Here is a 17,834-nt window from a genome sequence, read left to right as displayed (position 1 = left end):
CGCCCGCCCAGGACCCTCCCCGGCCCGCCCCCCGCTCCCCCCCCCAGGGCTGCCCGCCTGCCTGCGGGTTCCCGCGGGCGAAGGTGGGATTGCAGAGGGCTCCCTGGGCCCCGGCCTGGCATCGGCGGCCCTTGCCTTCCTTTGTCTTTTAATATTTTTACTGACTTTTCGAGAGAGAGGAAGAAGGGTCTTGCCTTTTTAAAAATATTTCTATTGATTTTTAGAGAGAGAGAGAGAGAGAGAGAGAGAGAGAGAAACATCGACATGAGAGCGGAACACTGACGGACCAAAGCCCGCAGCCCAAAAGGGAATCGAACCCGCGACCTTTCGGTGACCTTTTGGTGCCTGGGACGGCACCCAAACAACCGAGCCAAACGGGCCAGGATGGATCTTGTCTGTTATTTATTTGTTCTTAACTTTTTAAAAATTGATTCCATAGCCCAGCGGTCGGCAAACTCATTAGCCAACAGAGCCAAACATCAACAGGACGACGATGGAAATTTCTTCTGAGAGCCACATTTTTTAAGCTTAAACTATACAGGTAGGTCCACTGTGATTCACTTATTTAGGGTCCTCCTCGGGCTTAGGAAGAGCCACACTCAAGGGGCCAAAGAGCCGCAGGTGGCTCGCGAGCCGCAGTTTGCCGACCACGGGCCTAGAGGAACGGAGAGGGAGAGAGAAACATCCGTGATGAGAGAGAATCCTCGATGGGCTGCCTCCCGCGCGCCCCACGCCGCGGACCGAGCCCGCCAGCCCGGCCTGTGCCCCGACCGGGAATCGAACCGGAACGCTCACCCAATAAGCGACACCAGCCGGTCAAAGGGCCTTAAGTGACAGATCAGGGCCGGGACAGGCAGCCTCTTCCTCCTCCTCCTCCCCCCGAAGGCCCCTCCACAGGCTCAGAGGAGGCGCCCCCAGAGCCCCGACCGCAGGAAGGCGTGGCTGGGAGGCCAGCGCCAGGGCCCCTGGGACCAGGGGGCAGGAGTGTGACTGCCGACTGCGAGGTGGGCCAGCCTCCTCCTGGCCCCTGAAGGCCTCCGAGGAGCTAGCTGCCCAGTCGTCTTGGGATTCTATCTTTCTTTAAAAAAAAAAAAATATGTATTTTTTCTTGATTTCAGAGAGGAAGGGAGAGGGAGAGAGAAACAGCCATGATGAGGGAGAATCATGGATCGGCTGCCCTCTGCACGCCCCACACTGGGGATCGAGCCCACGTGGCCTTGACCGGAATCGAACCCGGGACCCTTCAGTCCGCAGGCCGGCGCTCTATCCACTGAGCCACACGGGCCAGGGCTTTTTTTTTTTTTTAAGGTCCTTTTATTTTATTTTATTTTATTTTTCTCCATTGATTTTTAAAGAGATTGGAAGGGAAGGGGAGAAAGAGAGAGAGAGAGAGAGAGAGAGAGAGAGAGACAGAGATCACTTGCCTCCCATAGGCACCCGTACTGGGGACTGAACCCAAACCCGGCACGTGCCCTGACCAGGAATCGAACCCGTGACCTTTCGGTGCCCAGGACGACGCTCAACCACTGAGCCACACGGCCGGGGCAGAACCCAGTTTCTCGAACCCGAACATACTCCTACCTCCTGCACTCGGCCACGTCACAGGCCTGACCCCGATGAGGGCCGGGGGGCAGGGGACCTGAGCGTCCCACCCCGGGCCCCTCCCATGTGGGGCCCCCCAGTGTCCCTGTCCCCTGATGTCCCACCCACGCCCCTGTTCCAGGCTGCACCTCCCCGACTTCAGAGGCCTGGATGCTGACCCCCCCGCCCTGGGCACCGGGGGTGCGGAGCCCTGGGCGAGGGGTGAGTCCGGCCCAACTGCCCAGCGTCTAGAAACCGGAAGGAAGTTTCTGGGGGGCAGGTGGTGCTTTCATTTCTTCTTCCAGGTGCAGCTGCGGCCGCTGAGGGAGGAGAGAGGCCGGACGTGAACGGCGCTGGCAGACTGGGGCTGGGGCGGCGGGGGTGGCGGCGGGCGCACGGCTCTCAGAGACACCGGGGCTCGGGTAGGAACGGAGGAGGAAGAGGTGCCAACAGCAGGACCCCGGCTGGGAGCCACAGGGCCTGTGGGAGCCGAGAGGGTGCCGCTGGGCACACACGGGTCGCGAGGCCCAGATCTGCCCCCCGCCCCCACGGCTCTCTGAGAAAGTCCCAGAAGGAGGGGGAGGAGGAGTGGGCTGGGCTCAGGGCAGGGAGGGGGGAAAAGCAGGCCACCCCCAGAGGCAAGAGCCACTCAGCCAGGGCACCCAGTAGTCCCGTCCGGCCGGTGTGGCTCAGTGGCTGAGCGTCGACCCAAAAACCAGGAGGTCGCGGTTCGATTCCCGGGTTCGATTCCCGGTGGGCTGGGCCGACAGGCTCCTCGGGGCACAGGCACCAGACAGACGCTCAGCCCAGACAGTTGGGACGTATTGGGGGTGTCTGCCCTGAGAGACCTGGGGGGGCCCCCCAGGCTGTAACAGGAGTCCGCCCGCCGCCTATCTCACCAAGTGCAGGCGTGTGTTCCCCTCGGCTCCGGAGGACAGAAAATCCAAGATTAAGGCGCCAGCGCCCGTGGGTGCTGGTGCGGAGCCCTGTGCCTGGCTCCTGGCCAGAGCTCTATCGTCCTCCCCACTGGGAGGGGCGGGGGTGGGGCTCCGGAACCTTCTAGAGGGGCCGCTCACCTCCCAGAGCCCCCCTCCTAACAACCCCATCCAGCGTTAGAGGATTTCAGCGCATGCATTTGGGGGGACACAGACATTCGGGCCAGAGCAGGGGGCATCCCCTACGGCCAAAGACACCCCAGCCGGCCGGTGCGGCTCAGTGGTTGAGCACTGACCCACGCACTGGGAGGTCACGGGTTCGATTCCCGGCCAGGGCACATGCCCGGGTTGCAGGCTCCATCCCATAGAAATATCAATGATGAGAGAATCATCTATTCATATTTTAAAGATATTTATTTATTGTAAAAAATAGTTTTAATGGACCTCAGAGAGGAAGGAAGAGAGGGAGAGAGACACACACATCATTGATGAGAATCATGGACCAGCTGCCTCCCACACAGCAGGTGGAAACGGGGGCCCCTCACCGCCCCCCCACCTCAGGGAGGTGGCCCATCCTGGGGACCAGGCACCTCATCTTTCACCCCAGGTTCCAGCTCAGCGGCTGCTGCTCTGTACAGCCGGGCCAGGTGCCACTCTCTGGTCCCTGGGAGCCTCTGGTACCTGGTAACCAACGGTAACCAACGAGGCTCACCTGAGACCCGCTGAGCACAGCGGCCGGCAGGGGGTCTCCATAGCAACGGGACGCTCTGGGAACGCATGCGCACTGCGGGCTGCAGGGCGCGAGCCATCGGGCGGCTCTGGGAGGGCGTGGGGTGGTGGGAGGGGGGACAGGCGCCTGCACCTGCTTCAGAAAAGTAGTCCTTGCCCCGCGGCCCGGCTCAGGGGCTGAGCATCGACCTAGGAACCAGGAGGTCGCTGGTTCGATTCCCGGTCGGGGCACAGGCCGGGGTGCGGGCTCCATCCCCAGTGCGGGGCGTGCAGGAGGCGGCCGGTCCATGGTTCTCTCTCCTCATGGATGTTTCTGTCTCCTCCCTCCGCCCCATCCCCCATTTTTTTAAAGAAAATAAGAGCCCTGGCTGGGGTGGCGCAGTGGTTGCAATGTCGGCCCGAGCACGGAAGGGTTGAGGGTTCGATTCCCGGTCAAGGGCATGTGCCTGGGTTGCAGGTGCGATCCCAGCTCCAGCCGGGACACGTGCAGGCAGGCGGCAACCAATCCAGGTGTCTCTCCCACATCAATGTTCCTCCCTCCCTCCTCCCTCCCTCCCTCCTCCTCCCTCCCTCCCTCCCACTCTCTCTAAAAAAGAAGAAAAGACACCACGAGCCCATCCTAGGAACCCCAGACGGTGAGAACGCAGGCCACAGGCACATGGAGCCCAGCTCCGCCAGTTGCCATGGTGACCCAATGTTTACCTCGGGTTTGCTTGGTGGGAGGAGGAGGCAGACCTACCGGGAACCGCCACCAGGCCGCCTCCTCCTGCCCCCCGTCCCCCCACCTCCCAGGGAAGGCCGCCAGGGTCTCCCGGGCTGAGCCAGGGCTGGAGCACAAAGGGGGGGGGGGTCCCTCACCCACCCTCCGCCCTCCACTGGTTGGAAAAAAAACAAGCTTAGAGGCACTCCCCCTCCAGGGAGCATGCGGAGCCATTCCCTTCCCCATCCTCCTCTGGGCTGAGCTCCCCTCCTTTCCCCACAGGCACGCCTCCCCTAACCTCTAAGGGGCCCCCTGAGACTTGCAACCAGGGGAGCAGTGGGCAGCGGCAGCTCGTCTCCGGCGAACCCCCAACCTGAGCCAGAGAGAGCAGCCCAGCCTAAGTACATTCTTGCTTGCTTTTCTAAAAAACAAAACACACACCAAAAAAAATGCTAAAAAAAAAAAAAGAACAAGTAAAAAAGAAAAAAAATGCTCAGATCCCACAGTGCGCGGGCCAGGGAAGAAGGAAGGGGAGGGGGGAGGAGGAGGAAGAAGAGGAGGGGGGAGGAGGGAGAGGAAGGGGAGGGGAGGAGGTGCACCCGGCTGAGCCCTCAGCCCCTCAGACAAAAGCTCAGCCGGCCTGGCCCCCAGCCAGGGCCATCCCACACCAGGCTGCTGGCTGCTGGCGGGTGTCCAGGGCAGGATGATGGGGCCTGCCCCCCTGGGACCAGGCCGGTGCCCCCTCCAGCTCTGCCCAGGGTCCCCGCTCGGCCCCGAAGGCCAGCCCGGCCGCCACGGCTGGGCGCACAGGACCCCTTCCTCTGTCACCGGCCCCCACGGGGGGTCCCACAGAAACCATGTCCGCAGCCCGGAGCCCCCTGGCCGGGTGCCTGGGGCTTGGCTGCCGTCCAGGGAGCGAGTGTCCTGAGCTCTGGCGGGAGGCTGAGCACCTGCACGTGAGCACAGACGCACACACGCACACGCACACGCACGCACACGCACACGCTCATACGGGACACACGCAAAGACACCAGGTGCCACTCGGCGTGGACACCCAGAGAACCCCCGGTGCCTGAGGCCAAGCGACAACATAGGTTTTAGAAAAACAAGACGAAGCCTGGCTGGTGTGGCTCAGTGGGTTGAGCGACGACCTATGAACCAGGAGGTCAGGGCACAGGCCCGGGTTGAGGCCTCGACCCCCAGTGGGGGGCGTGCGGGAGGCAGCCCATCAGTGATTCTCTCTCATCACGGATGTTTCTCTCTCTCTCTACCTCTCCCGTCCTCTGTGATAATCAACACAATATATTTCAGCCCTGGCCGGTGTGGCTCAGTGGATGGAGCGTCGGCCTGCAGACCAGAGGGTCCCAGGTTCGATTCCGGTCAAGGGCACGGACCTCGGTTGCGGGCACATCCCCGGTGGGGGGTGTGCAGGAGGCAGCTGATCGATGCTTCTCTCTCATCGATGTTTCTGGCTCTCTATCCCTCTCTGTAAAAAAGCAATAAAGTATATATTTTTTTAAAAAATCAATGGAAACATATCCTCGGCGAGGATTAACAAAAATAATAATAACGGTTTAAAACATAAAAATCTCTGTTGAAAAGAACAGGAGACGACGCCAGCATCGCAGCGGGTGGGGACCTGGGGTGGCGTGAGGGCGCCGGGCAGGGGGTCGGGTGGCCGTGCGCCCGACCGTAAAGCAGGATCACCCAGAGCCGCTCAGCACCCACACTGCCCGTCGCTGGTCCCGTAGATTTGCAAGAAATATCGGCGGCGGCTCCCTAACCAGTTCCCACGGATCACCCCTCCTTCGGGGACCGTGTCCTGGGGTTTGTTTGCCGAGACGCCCGGGGTGCGGCCACAGTGCTGACCCCGGGCTCCCAGACCCTCCCCCGATCCCAAGTGGGGTTTGGAGCAACTTGTCCGTCAAGCGCCAGGCACAACATCCCTTCCCTCCCCGGACACGCCCGGGCCCCCGGGGCCTCCGCCCCTCCCTCCCCCCCACACAAGGGCGGGGTTCTGAGGTTCCAGGGCGCCTTCGGGGTTTCCTCTGGCTTTCCCAACACTTCCTTGCTAAACCCTCTGGGTCCAGCAGCCATTAGCTGGAGCTTCGCCCTCCAGCCCTAAACCCTTTCTTTTTTGTTATTGTTTTTAGTGAGCATGTAGGCAAGCACAGAGCAGGCCCCGAGAAGGAATTTGCAGGGGGAGGTGAAGTCTACAGCCAGGTGCTATTTCTTGCAAAGCTCATGCATGGTGCACCCCGGGCCCCAGGGTCCAAACCTGGGCCCCGTGCTGGGGAACCACCCCTCACCCCCAGGCAGGCAGGCCATGGGGGAGGGAGGGGCGGGGCAGCGACACGGGCACATTTCATCAGAGGTGTCAGCCTCAGCGCTTTTGCAAACAGGTCACCTTGGGTCAGCCTGGCCCCGGGCCACGGAGGGTGGCCAAGTTCCTGGTTGGCGCGTGTTTCCGGGTGAGGGACCTCACGAGGCAGGGCGATCGCTACACCAAGGCCCCCCCCCCCCCCCCCGCATGGATGCGCCCCTAAACGACCCCCCTGCCCTGCGTGTGCCCTCTGTCCGGCCGATATGTGATGTCGGTGAACGAGGAGGGTCACAAACACACAGCCCGGGTTGGGAGCAGGTGGGGGAGACACCTGTGCTGGGGCCTGGCAGGGTCGGGGGGGGGGGGGGTGGGCAGGGGACCAGCCTCTTCAGTTTCAGACCAGGGACCTCTGTGCCTCCCAGAAACCCAAGCGACACACAGCACATCCCTAATGGCTGCAGGGGGGTGTAGGGGGGGCGCGGAGACAGGGGGAGGTGGACCCTAAGATCTAAACTGAACAATTCACCCAGAAATCAGAGTCCCCATGAGCAGATTCCGGGTTTGGGTGCTCAGCTCAGCCACAGCAATGAGCAAGGTGCCACACGTGTGTGTGTGCCTGTGTGCACACGTGTGCCCGTGTGCATGTGTGTGTGTGCACCCATGTGCACGCGAGCGGAGCCCAGGGGCAGAGCCTTGGGGTGGGGTGAGGATTTCTGTCTCACACGCTACGTGCCAATGTCAAATCAACGCCAACAGCGTAAAAAGTTAGCATCGGATGCCCGGCCGGCGTGGCTCCGTGGTTGAGCTTCGACCTAGGAACCAGGAGGTCAGGGTTCGATTCCCGGTCGGGGCACAGGCCCGGGTTCCCGGCTCCATCCCCAGTGTGGGGGGCGTGCAGGAGGCGGCCGATCTGTGTTTCTCTCTCATCACAGATGTTTCTCTCTCCCTCTCCCTTCCTCTCTGAAAGCAATAAAAACATATTTAAAAAATAATAAACAAATGGCAACCATGTTTTTTTTTTATTTAAAAAAATATTTCCGCCAGCAGGACCTGGAGCACCTGCCCCATCGATGGAGGTGGAAGAGGAAGCAGAAATCCACGCGGCGGCCGGGGCGGAAGCTGCACATCGACAAGGACAGACGCCACCTGCCCAGCCCACACCTGGCTGCCCGTGACCGGGAGGCACCCCGAGCCTCCAACGCCGCCCCCGTCTCAGAGCGTCGCCGGGCGAGTTACTCATTAACCGCCGTCCAGGGGAGAGCGCTCTGTTCCTCTATAGCGGGCGCGCCTGGCGGACACCGCCTGAACCACGTGACCCAGCAACGGGCAGACCTGGCACTGCCAGCCCGGCCCTGCTGCGGGCGGGCCAGGGGGTGCCAACGTCACCTGCTGTGTTTTTTATTTTATTTCATTCTCCTCACCGGATGGTATTTCCCATTGATGCTCAGGGAGCGTGGAAGAGAGAGGGAGAGACGGAGAGAAACATCGACGTGAGAGAGACACACAGATGGGTCGCCTCCCGCACGCGCCCCGACCAGGGCCCGGGCCGGGAGGAGCCTGCCGCCGAGGTAGGTGCCCTTGGCCGGAATCGAACCCGGGACCCTTCAGTCCACGGCTGACACTTCATCCACCCGCCAGGGCTCAATACAAAAAAAAAATTTTTTTTTAATTAAAAAAACTATTTTTAACTGCCTTCTTAAAACACAAACGGGGCACGCCCCCACAGTGGCCTGACACTTCAGAGCTCACAGCTGCAAACTCAGATGTTCACGAGGCCTCCAGCCCTCTTTCCGCTGCGGGAAGGAGGGAAGGAGGGGTGCAAGAGCACCTCAGCAGGCCCCGCCCAGCGCCAGCCGTGCCCGGGTGGGTGGGTGGGTGGGGTGGGGTGGGGGACGGTCCCTCGCTGCTGCTGCAGGGGCTGAACTGGGCCCAGGGGAAGCCACGAAAAGCCAGCGGGCAGGAGGGCAGGGCAGGGCAGGGCGGCCTGCGGGAGGGGCGGCAGGCTCTGTCGCTGGGTTTTCAGATGTTCTCAGGGTGAGCGGCAGTGATGCAGCAGGAGCCGCAGCCGTGGGGAGACCAAGAACATGTGTTTAAAAACACACACACACACAAAACGTAATGTGTCTTTTTGTCTTTTATTTTAATTATTATTTTTTTTTTAAATACGTTTTTACTGAGCCCTGGACGGTGTGGTTCAGTGGTTGGAGCATCGGCCTGCAGACCGAAGGGTCCCGGGTTCGATTCCGGCCAAGGGCACGTACCTCGGCGGCAGGCTCCTCCCCGGCCCGGGCCCTGGTCGGGCGCATGCAGGAGGCAACCCATCGATGTTTCTCTCCGTCTCTCCCTCTCCCTTCCCCTCTCTCTACAAATCAATGGGAAAATACCCTCAGGGGAAGATGAACAAAGGAGACATTCGAGGTGCTGGCTGTGTCCTCCACGGCCCAGGCCCGGAGGCTGCGTGCACAGAGCCCCAGAACGCCCCGCGGCCAGCAACACGGATGGAGACGACACCCAGGATGGAAGCGGTGACAGACACGCGTTGGCGAGGGTCAGACACACGTCTGGTACATGCGTGCAAAGCCCTGGATGGGCCTGGAAAAGGGCCGCGCGGGTTCCAGGGGGAGGGGAAGGCTCGCACGCTCTGCCTGCGCACTTCTGCATTTGTTTGAAGTTTCACAACCGGCCCCACGGGCAGCCCGGGGCGGTGTGGGAGAGGGGCGGGCGGCGGCCGCCTGGATGTGCCCGGGACAAAGTGCTGGCCCCCGGCCAGGCCAGCCAGGAGCTGCCCTGGGAGGGAGAGAACCCGGCTGCTCACCCCGCTCACCCTGCACGCGGGCGGGCTGCCGGCTTCCCCGAGGCCCGCTGTGCCCCGGGGCACCTGCGAGGGGGTCCTGCCAGCAGCGGGCCTCGGGGTACAGCCAGATCCCCCCCCAACGCCCTGTCTCGCTCAGGAGGGGACCCCTGGCTCAGCGGGGAACCAGCAGTTTCAGACGAACCCCACCCAAACGCTAACAGGAAATGGCTGAGAGAGTGCGATCTGACGGCTTCCCACCCTCACCCCCAACGGGGCAGGTGACTCGGACGGTCCCTAGGGGCCTGCAGGAGGATGGGACAGCCGTGCCCAGCCCAGCGCCCACTGTGCGGGCCAGACCCCCAGAGCTGCTGACCTGGGCCGTGGGCAAGGAGATGTTTTGGGGATTTTAAAAAAATATATTTTTACTGGTTTCAGAGAGAGAAGGAGAGGGAGAGAGAGAGAGAGAGACATCCATGATGAGAGAGAATCATGGATCGGCTGCCTCCTGCACGCCCCCTCCTGGGGATGGAGCCCACAACCCGGGCATGGCCCTGACCCCAAATCCAACCATGACCTCCTGGTTCAAAGGTGGATGTTCAATCACTGAGCCACACCGGCCAGGCAAGACTGTTGCTATTTTGTCATAGAATTTGGTCTCTCTCTCTCTCTCTCTCTCTGTCTCGTCTCTATCTCTCTCTACAAGTACACATGTAACTCCTGGCGACGGAGGGGAAACAGGGCACAGAATTCATTCTCAGAGCAATGCTTTGTGGGCACAGATAGGTAGACACGTATAGGCAGACAAGAAGGATGGAGGGGCCATTCTCAGGGGGCCCACCGAGCCCCTCCATTTCCAACAACAGCCTCCCGCACGGAGGAATCTCCAGATGCAGGATGTGGGAGCTGGGGGGCGGGGCAGGGGGGAGGTCTGGCCTCCGGGGGCCCAGGCCTTTCCTACTCTGAATGTCTTTGAATGTTCGCACCCAAGCCCATCAGCCCCAGTGACAGTCAGCTCCCGGCCTCCCACACCCTCCAAAGCCCGTCTTAGCAGACGGACCAGGCTTGGGCCGAGGCGCCGACCCACCCACCCAACCAACGAGAAGTCGCTTGAGTTACAAATGCGTTGGCGTCTTTGTTTTGTTTTCGAGGGCGTTTTGCTATGACATCAACCATGACTCGCCCTGGCCGGTGTGGCGCAGTGGGAAGAGCGCGGGCCTGCAGACTTAAGGGTCCCGGGTTCGATTCCGGTCCAGGGCATGTGACCTCGGTTGCCAGGCCCCATCCCCAGCCCTGGTCGGGGCACGTGCGAAGGCAGCCGATCGGTGTGCCTCCCTCACATCAACGTTTCTGTCTCTCTCTTTCTCTCCCTTCCACTCTCTCTAAGAATCAAGGGAGCCGGCCGGTGTGGCTCAGTGGTTGAGCGTCCACCTAGGAACCAGGAGGTCACGGTTCCATGCCCGGTCGGGGCACAGGCCCGGGGTCGGGGCTGGCTTCACCCCAGTGTGGGGCGTGCAGGAGGCGGCCGATCCATGATTCTCTCTCATCATGGGTGTTTCTCTCTCTCTCCCTAACCCTTCCTCTCTGAAATCAATAAAAATATATTTTTTAAAAAATTAAAAAAATAAAACCCGCAGTGCTCGGCGGCAGAGCAGACCCGGGACCTGGCATATGCGATTCCAAGGGTCCCAGCGGAACCGAGCGCCCCCGCGGTGGAGACGGCCTGGGGAGCTGTGCACAACTGGAGCGGGGGCCGGGCCGGCTCCCGCACTCATCACAGACGGGGTGCACCTCAGGTTGGGCTGGTTCCATCCTCTTTGGCCAGCTTTGGGGTTCCAGGCACACCCCCCACCCCCAGACTGGCTCCCAGCGCCCTGCCCCAATCCTCTAGCATGGGGTCCGCGCAGGGCCCACAAAGCCTGGACCCCAGCAATGGTTGGGGGGCGGGCCGCAGCCAGCCAAGTCCGAAGTCACCCCCAGACTAAAGCCCTCCCACCCTCAATACCCCCCCACCCCCCAGCCAGGCCAGCTCCAGCCACGACAGCGCGCCCGCCCTTCACCCAGCCCCTCCCCAGTTCTCCAACCCGGTGCCACCCAATGGGAGGCCACAGCGAAACCGGCCGCAAAAAAAGATTTTCCAACCAGTGAGTTCCCGGCCTAGTGCGGGCCTCGCCCCTCCCCGCCAAAGAGGTCCCCAGCCCCAGCCACGCCCCAAGCGCTCACCCCGCCCCTGTGTTCAGGGTCCCGGGCGTTCGGATCCTAGCTGGGCCCCGCCCTCGCTGCCACACCCACCATGGCCCTGTTGTGCCCAAGCTAAACCAACACCCTCCCTCCAGGGACCCAGGCCCCATCTGGTCCACACAAACCCTTACTTCGGACACTCAGAGGGCCTAGCAATGGCCCGCCTTCACCCTGGGCCCCACTTCACCCCGGACTGCCACGCGGTTTTTTTGGGGGGGGGGGCCACATGCCTGGGCCGGAAAACGCGGGGGCAGCCCTCCAAGGGCGCAGTGCTAGTGAGATGCGCGGGTCCTGGACGCTTGCAGACCTCGGATCCGCTCAGTGGACCAATGCAACCGAGAGAGGGCCGCAATTTTAATTTTTTAAAAAAATTATTATTGACTTCAGAGAGAGGAAGGGGGAGAGAGAGAGAAAGAGAAAGAGAAACATCCATGATGAGCGAGAAGCATGGATCGGCTGCCTCCTGCACGCCCCACCCCCTGGGGATCCAGCCCACAACCCGGGCCTGCGCCCTGATCGGGAATCGAACCTTGGCCTCCTGGTTCCTAGGTCTCGAGGTTCAACCCCTGAGCCACGCTGGCCGGGCCTGGGCCGCAATTTTTAAACCGGTATTTTCATCATCTGATGGACCGTTTTATGCGTGAGGAGGCTGAACCGCTGGGAACCAGAAAACAGCAGAAGCACACGGGGGGTTTGTTTTGTCTTTCACTTGCCCCAAATCGGGAGGAAGTGACTTGTCAGCGAAAGGATGCACGTGAGCTCAGAGGAAAGATGCGGTTCTTGACATCGAACTGGGAGAGGAAAGTTGTCATCCATTTAAACGCGGGTGGGTTTTTTGTTGTTGTTGTTGTTGCTACTTTTGTGTTTTTAGAACAAAACAACCAACCTCAGATGAATCAACTCCCAGGTCGAGGGGCCCTGGGATCGGAGAACGGGCGGCGGTCCCCGGCCCCCAGGCCGCCGCCCCGGGACGCCCACCCCCGCGCAGGTGCCGCGCGCCCGCATCCGTCCGGGGCAGAGTGAGCGCAGGGCCGGGAAGTGGGCAGCGCAGGGCGACGGGGCGGGCAGGGGGGCTGGGCCCTCGTTTCTGGAAAGAAAGCGTGGCCTCCCCAAGGAGCCCTCGGGGTCGGGCGTGCCCCCGCCGGCCGGATGGGCGTGGCTCCCACCCCGAGCCGCCGACCGGGGACCGGGGACCGCCCCCCGCAAGCTCTGGTTTCGACAAATTAAACCTTAGAGCGCTGGAAAAATTACAGGAAGAGGAGAGCAAAGAATGTGCCGAGTGGCTAGAGGGAGCCCTGTCCCCGCGTGAACTTCGCCCGCCGCGCGCCTCGCCTCGCCCGGCCGGCCCCGCCCCTCCCGAGCGCGCGCCCGGGCGGCGCGGGAGGGACCGGGAGCCCGGGCACCCCCTTTCCTCGCGGCTCCCGGGTGCCACGGCCTCCCGCATCTCCCCGATCGGTCCGGGTCCCCCCCGCCGCGGCGGCCCCCACCCAGCTCGCCCGCACCTGCCCGCGCCGGCCCCCGGGTCAGGGCGGGGTCCCCGCCCCCAACTCGGATGACGACATCCGCCCCCGCGGCCCCGCCCGAGCGCGCCCGGGGAGGGGGCGTGCCCGGCGGGGGCGCGGTCGCCAGGCGGGTGCGGGCTCCGGGAGCTGGGACACGCCTCGCGGGGCGCGCGGGGCCGACCGCGGGACCGAGTGGTGGGGAGTGGGGGATTGGGGGGAGAAGGGGCGAGGCCCGGACCGTCCCCGGCCATTTGCGCCCTTGCGCCCGGCCGGCGGCAACGGGGGCGTGGCCCGGCGCCTGGCACGGGCCCCGGTCCGCGCGCGCGGCGGGCGCCCGGCCGCCCCACTGACCTGTGTGAGTTCTCAGGTGCGCCTTGAGGTGCGAGGATTTGCCGTAAACTTTCTCGCAGCCCGCGTAGTGGCACTTGTGCTTCCGCTGCGGGGATTCCGGGTCGGCGCGACTTCGGCCCCGCCGGCCCCTTTGTCTGAGGCCGGGCTCGCCGCTCCCCGCGGGCCCCGACTCCACGCCCGCCTCGGGCTCCGGCTCGGGCTCGGGCTCGCTCCACGCGGGGCTGAGGGGCGCGGCGGCCGCGCCATCGCCGCCGGGGGAAGCGGGATCGGACGCCGGGGACGCGGCCGGCGGCAGGCGGCAGGGGGTCCGCGCCTTGCGGGCCCCGGCGCCCTCTCTGCGGTCCGTCAGGGCGGGCGCGGGCGCCTGCTGGTTGAGGTCCGCCAGGATGCGCGCCACCACGAAGAGCGAGGCGCTGTCCTTGCCGTCGCGGCGCTCCTCGACGCGGGGCAGCGTGGCGGCGACGGCGGCGGCCGCGCCCTCGGGGCCCGGCTCCGGCCCCCCCTCCCGCGGCCCGTGCACGACCGCGCGGCTGGACATGGACACGAGGCACTCGGCGGCGAAGTGGTCGACATAGGCGGCGGCTGCCATGCTGCAGGCTCCGCTGCTCGTCGCGGCGACTCGTCAGAGGCGCATCCGCACCCACAACCTCCGGGGAGCGAGGGCGAGCGGGGGGGGGAGAGAAGGGGGGCGGGGGCGCGGCGTGCCCTCTCCGCCGGCGGCACGGGGGCTCCCGGCCGCCTCTGCCGTCACCCGCGTGACTCCGCGTCCGCGAGGCGCCCGCCCGGCCGGGCCCCACAGAGCGAGCGCATGGAGGGGTGGGGTTGGCGAGAAGGAGCGGGGGTCCCCTCGTCCGGCGTCAGGGGCGGCCGGTCCTCAGGGTGCCGAGCGGCGACGTTAGGGACGACGGCGCCAAGTCGCGGCCGCAGCCTCGCCGCGCATTGTGGCAGGCGGGCGGGACCGCCGCCGTGCGCGCCGCGGCTCGGTGTGGGCGGCCCGGCCCCCGGGGGTGGGCGGGGCCGGGGCCACATCTGGACCCGACGTCAGCCCCCAGCCACATCCTGGCGGCGCAGGTTACAGGCGGCGGCGGCGGCCGCGGGGAGCTGCGCGCGCGGAGGGGGCGGGGGATCCGGGAGCGCGCACCCCGCGCCCCAACAGGGGGGCGTGCCCACGGGTTAGGGGCGGTCCCCATTGGGTCTCCACGGCCCGACCAATCCCGGCCGCTGGGGGAGCCCAGACCCCGCCTCGGGGCCGACGCGCGGCCATGGGCGTGCCCCCAGGCCCCGCCGGAGGAGGGGCGCACAGTGGAGCTGGGAGTCGGGCACGCCGACGCACGTCACCCGCCCGCGGTGGGCCCGCCCTCCCCCGCCTCGGGGACCCCGCGGGGTATTTTCCTGCCAGACCTTTTGTACTGTCACGGCCTGGAACCCCGGTGTGGAGGCGAGCGCTGGAGAGGGGGTGGGGGGGCGCCCCTTTGTCCATCCAGCCCCGCCCGCCAGGGGCGCCGGGGTGGGTGCGCCTCCGCTGCTCCTTCCCCTCCGGAGCGAGGTTTGCACCACGAGGAGGCGTGCCCGCCGGGGCTGGGTGCGGGGCCCTCGGCCGCGCCTGGGGGCGGAACCACTCCCGCCGCCCCCGCCCCAGAAGGGCTCCTGGGTGGCCGATCGTCCCCCTCCGCGCTCGGGCCCTAGTCGCGTCCCGGTCTGGAGCGGGGCAACGGTTTGGGGCGGGGCCGCGAGCGCGATCGAGAGGCACCGGGAGCTGCGCCGACTGGCCCCGGGCGGCCGGGGACCGCGCTGCCCTGGAGGCGGGGGCAGCCGGAGCCGGACGGGCCCCGGAGCCGTGGCTGTTAACCTGGCGGCGTGGGGGTCGCGCCCACCGCCGCCCTTTGCTGGCGGGAGCGGACTACGTGCAGGGGCGGTCGGCGCGCCGTTCGGGGAGCGCGGGCCCCTTCTTCGGGCTCCCTCCTCCCAGTCCCAGGCCCGCAGCCAACTTCTCCAGGCCGCCCCTCTCCCACCGCGGTCGGTCGGTGCCAGCGGCGGGGACCCCGCCCACTGCGCGCCACCCACCCGCTCCCGGTGGAAAGGCTCGGCTGCGCCCAGCTCTCCATCCGCCCCCACCCGCTCCCGGGCCCCGTCAACTTGCCCTTGACTCTCCAAGGCGCCCGCACGCGCACCCCCTCCGCCCTCGCCGTTCTCCTCCGGGCCTGGGCCAGCGCCCGAGTGTGGCCGGTGCCTAACTTTGCAGCGAGCCCCTTACCGGACCCTGCAGCCCCGGATCGTTTTTCTTCTCTTCTTTTATTTCTTTAGTGTATTTTTATTGACTTCAGAGAGGAAGGGAGAGGGAGAGAGGAACATCAACGAGAGAGAATCATGGATTGGCTGCCTCCTGCACGCCCCCCACTGGGGATGGAGCCCGAAACCCAGGCGCGTGCCCTTGACCAGAATCCAACCTGGGACCTTTCAGTTCGCAGGCTGATGCTCTATCCACTGAGCCAAACCAGCTCGGGCGGGAGTTCACTTTTTAATAACTTTTTAAAAATATATTTTTTATAGATGTCAGAGAGGAAGGGAGAGAGAGAGACATCCATGATGAGAGAGAATCATGGATCGGCTGCCTCCTGCACGCCCCCCACTGGGGATCGAGCCCGCAACCCGGGCGTGTGCCCTCACAGGGAAGCGAACTGTGACCTCCTGGTTCCTAGGTCGAGGCTCAACCACCGGGCCCCCCATCTTTAAAGTGGGAAATCGCCTGTTGTCAGCGGATCATCAGATGGTCAGGCGCCAGGGTAGGTCCTGTACCAGGGGCAGGTGCATGTACAATGTACAAGGCCATTTGCTTCTCTCCTTCCAGGTCCCGGACACTTAATTCCAGGTGGACCTGGAGGCCTCATCTCACCTGCGGAGTTCGCCCTGTTCCGGGGGAGCCCTGTGGCCCTGGCCGTGTCCCTCGCAAGCACGGTGTGTAGATGGGCTGCAGTTTCGAGGCTCCTGGATGGGGGGGACCCAGTGGGTAGATGCTGGCAGCTGCGCACCGTCCCACAATGGTTTAGGGAGTGTTGGGGCGGACTGGACAAAGCAGCTTTGGCCAATGGCTTTTGATATGCAAATGAAGGGGGCGTTTCCCAGCTCCCACCCTCACACGCTAACTATTTTGTGATGCAAATGGCCTGGGGCCGCCCAGGCAGGGTGGTTCCTAGTCCCCAGAGCCGGCCCGGCCTTGTCCCTGCGGTCACCCCAGCCAGGCTAGGTGAGCACTGCCCGGCACCCACCGGACCTGGCCCGGACCTGGCTCTGGGGACCTCTGGGTTCAGCCGGGAGGGGACAGCCCGACCAGCGTGGCTCAGTGGTTGAGCATCAGCCGTGAACCAGGAGGCCACGGTTGGATTCCCGGTTGGGGCACATGCCCTGGTTGCAGGCTCCATCTCTCTCTCCCAGTAGGCAGCGTGCAAGAGGCAGCCAATCCATGATTCTCTGCCATCATTGATGTTTCTATTTCTCTCTCCCTCTCCAAAAATCAATAAAAAGATATTACACACACACACACACACACCCCAAAACAGGATGTTTTTACACCTGAAAAAAATTATATTACAAATACAATCGGCTTTGTAAAAATTGTCTGGGCTGCCCTTATGTTCTTGTTTTACCTAAATGCTTTGCTGGGCCCTAGCTGGTGTGGCTCAGTGGATAGAGTGTCGGCCTGCAGACTGAAGGGTCCCGGGTTCGATTCTGGTCAAGGGCACATGCCCAGGTTTGTGTGGGCTCGATCCCCAGTAGGGGGCGTGCAGGAGGCAGCTGATCAGTGATTCTCTCTCGACATTGATGTTTCTCTCTCTCACCCTCTCCCCTCTCTGAAATCAATCAATCAATAAGTAAATGCTTTGTTGGGAGCTCTGGCTAGGCAGGCTGAGTAGCCAGCGGTGCCAGGGTGCCCTCCAGGTCCTGCTAGTTTGGGGTACTGCTGGAGGCTGCCCTCTCTCCTGGGGTCCCAGGCCAGCCCAGGTGATTCCTAGAGAGCGTTGGGCCCAGGGCCCTGAAGGGTTGGGCAGGCGCATCCTCTGGCCCTACAGCCTGGCATCTCCGGCCTCCAGGGCGGGCACCGCCGGCCAGCCAGGGCTGCCCCAGACATGTGAGTGTGCCCAGCCAGCTGCCACACAAAGCCGCATTGTGGGCCTCGGCCTGGGGGGCGGGCATGTGATGGCAGAGTGTGGGCGGTGGGCCTGCCGGGTGTGCCCGCCACCTTCCTCCTGGGCAGGGCTCTGCTTCCTCGCCTTTGACCCCGAGAGGCAGGAGCCCACAGGAGCCTGGCCGGGCACAGCTGTGCAGGGAGGGACTGTGGGGATAGCAGCGAGCACCAATATGAAGCAAGAGAAGAATTGTTTTTTCCTTTATTTATTTTTAATCCTCACCCGAGGGAAAGACAGAGAGAAACATCGATGTGAGAGAAACACGTAGATTGGTTGCCTCCTGCACGCGCTCTGACCAGGGCCCGGGCCGGGGGAAGAGCCTGCAACCAAGGTACGTGCCCTTGACCGGAATCGAACCCGGGACCCTTCAGTCCAAAGGCTGATGCTCTAACTAGTGAGCTACACCGGCCAGGGCCGGAGGTATTTCGTCCCTTTCCCCGTGAGGACATAGAGCAGGCAGGCTCCCCTTGCCGCTCCGCCCCCCAGGCCCGAAGGAC

General features: G+C 63.9%; 1 protein-coding gene across 2 annotated transcripts in view; it reads right to left on the bottom strand.

The window, feature by feature from the left end:
* KLF13 (Kruppel like factor 13) overlaps positions 1-14,124 on the bottom strand; it is a 28,450-nt gene extending 14,326 nt beyond the window's left edge. The window contains exon 1 of one of the 2 annotated variants that reach the window (XM_036355585.1): positions 13,154-14,124. In XM_036355585.1, the coding sequence (XP_036211478.1) occupies positions 13,154-13,742 (589 nt within the window). In that variant the 5' untranslated portion in view covers positions 13,743-14,124. The remainder of the gene's footprint in view (positions 1-13,153) is intronic. The other variant, XM_036355586.1, reaches the window with a different exon arrangement.
* Between the last annotated feature and the right edge of the window lie 3,710 nt (positions 14,125-17,834).

The sequence above is a fragment of the Myotis myotis genome, unplaced genomic scaffold (genome assembly GCF_014108235.1).
Source record: "Myotis myotis isolate mMyoMyo1 unplaced genomic scaffold, mMyoMyo1.p scaffold_m19_p_23, whole genome shotgun sequence".
Lineage (NCBI taxonomy): Eukaryota > Metazoa > Chordata > Mammalia > Chiroptera > Vespertilionidae > Myotis > Myotis myotis.
The sequence above is the reverse complement of the archived record's forward strand: the minus strand, read 5'-3'. Positions and strand labels throughout refer to the sequence as shown.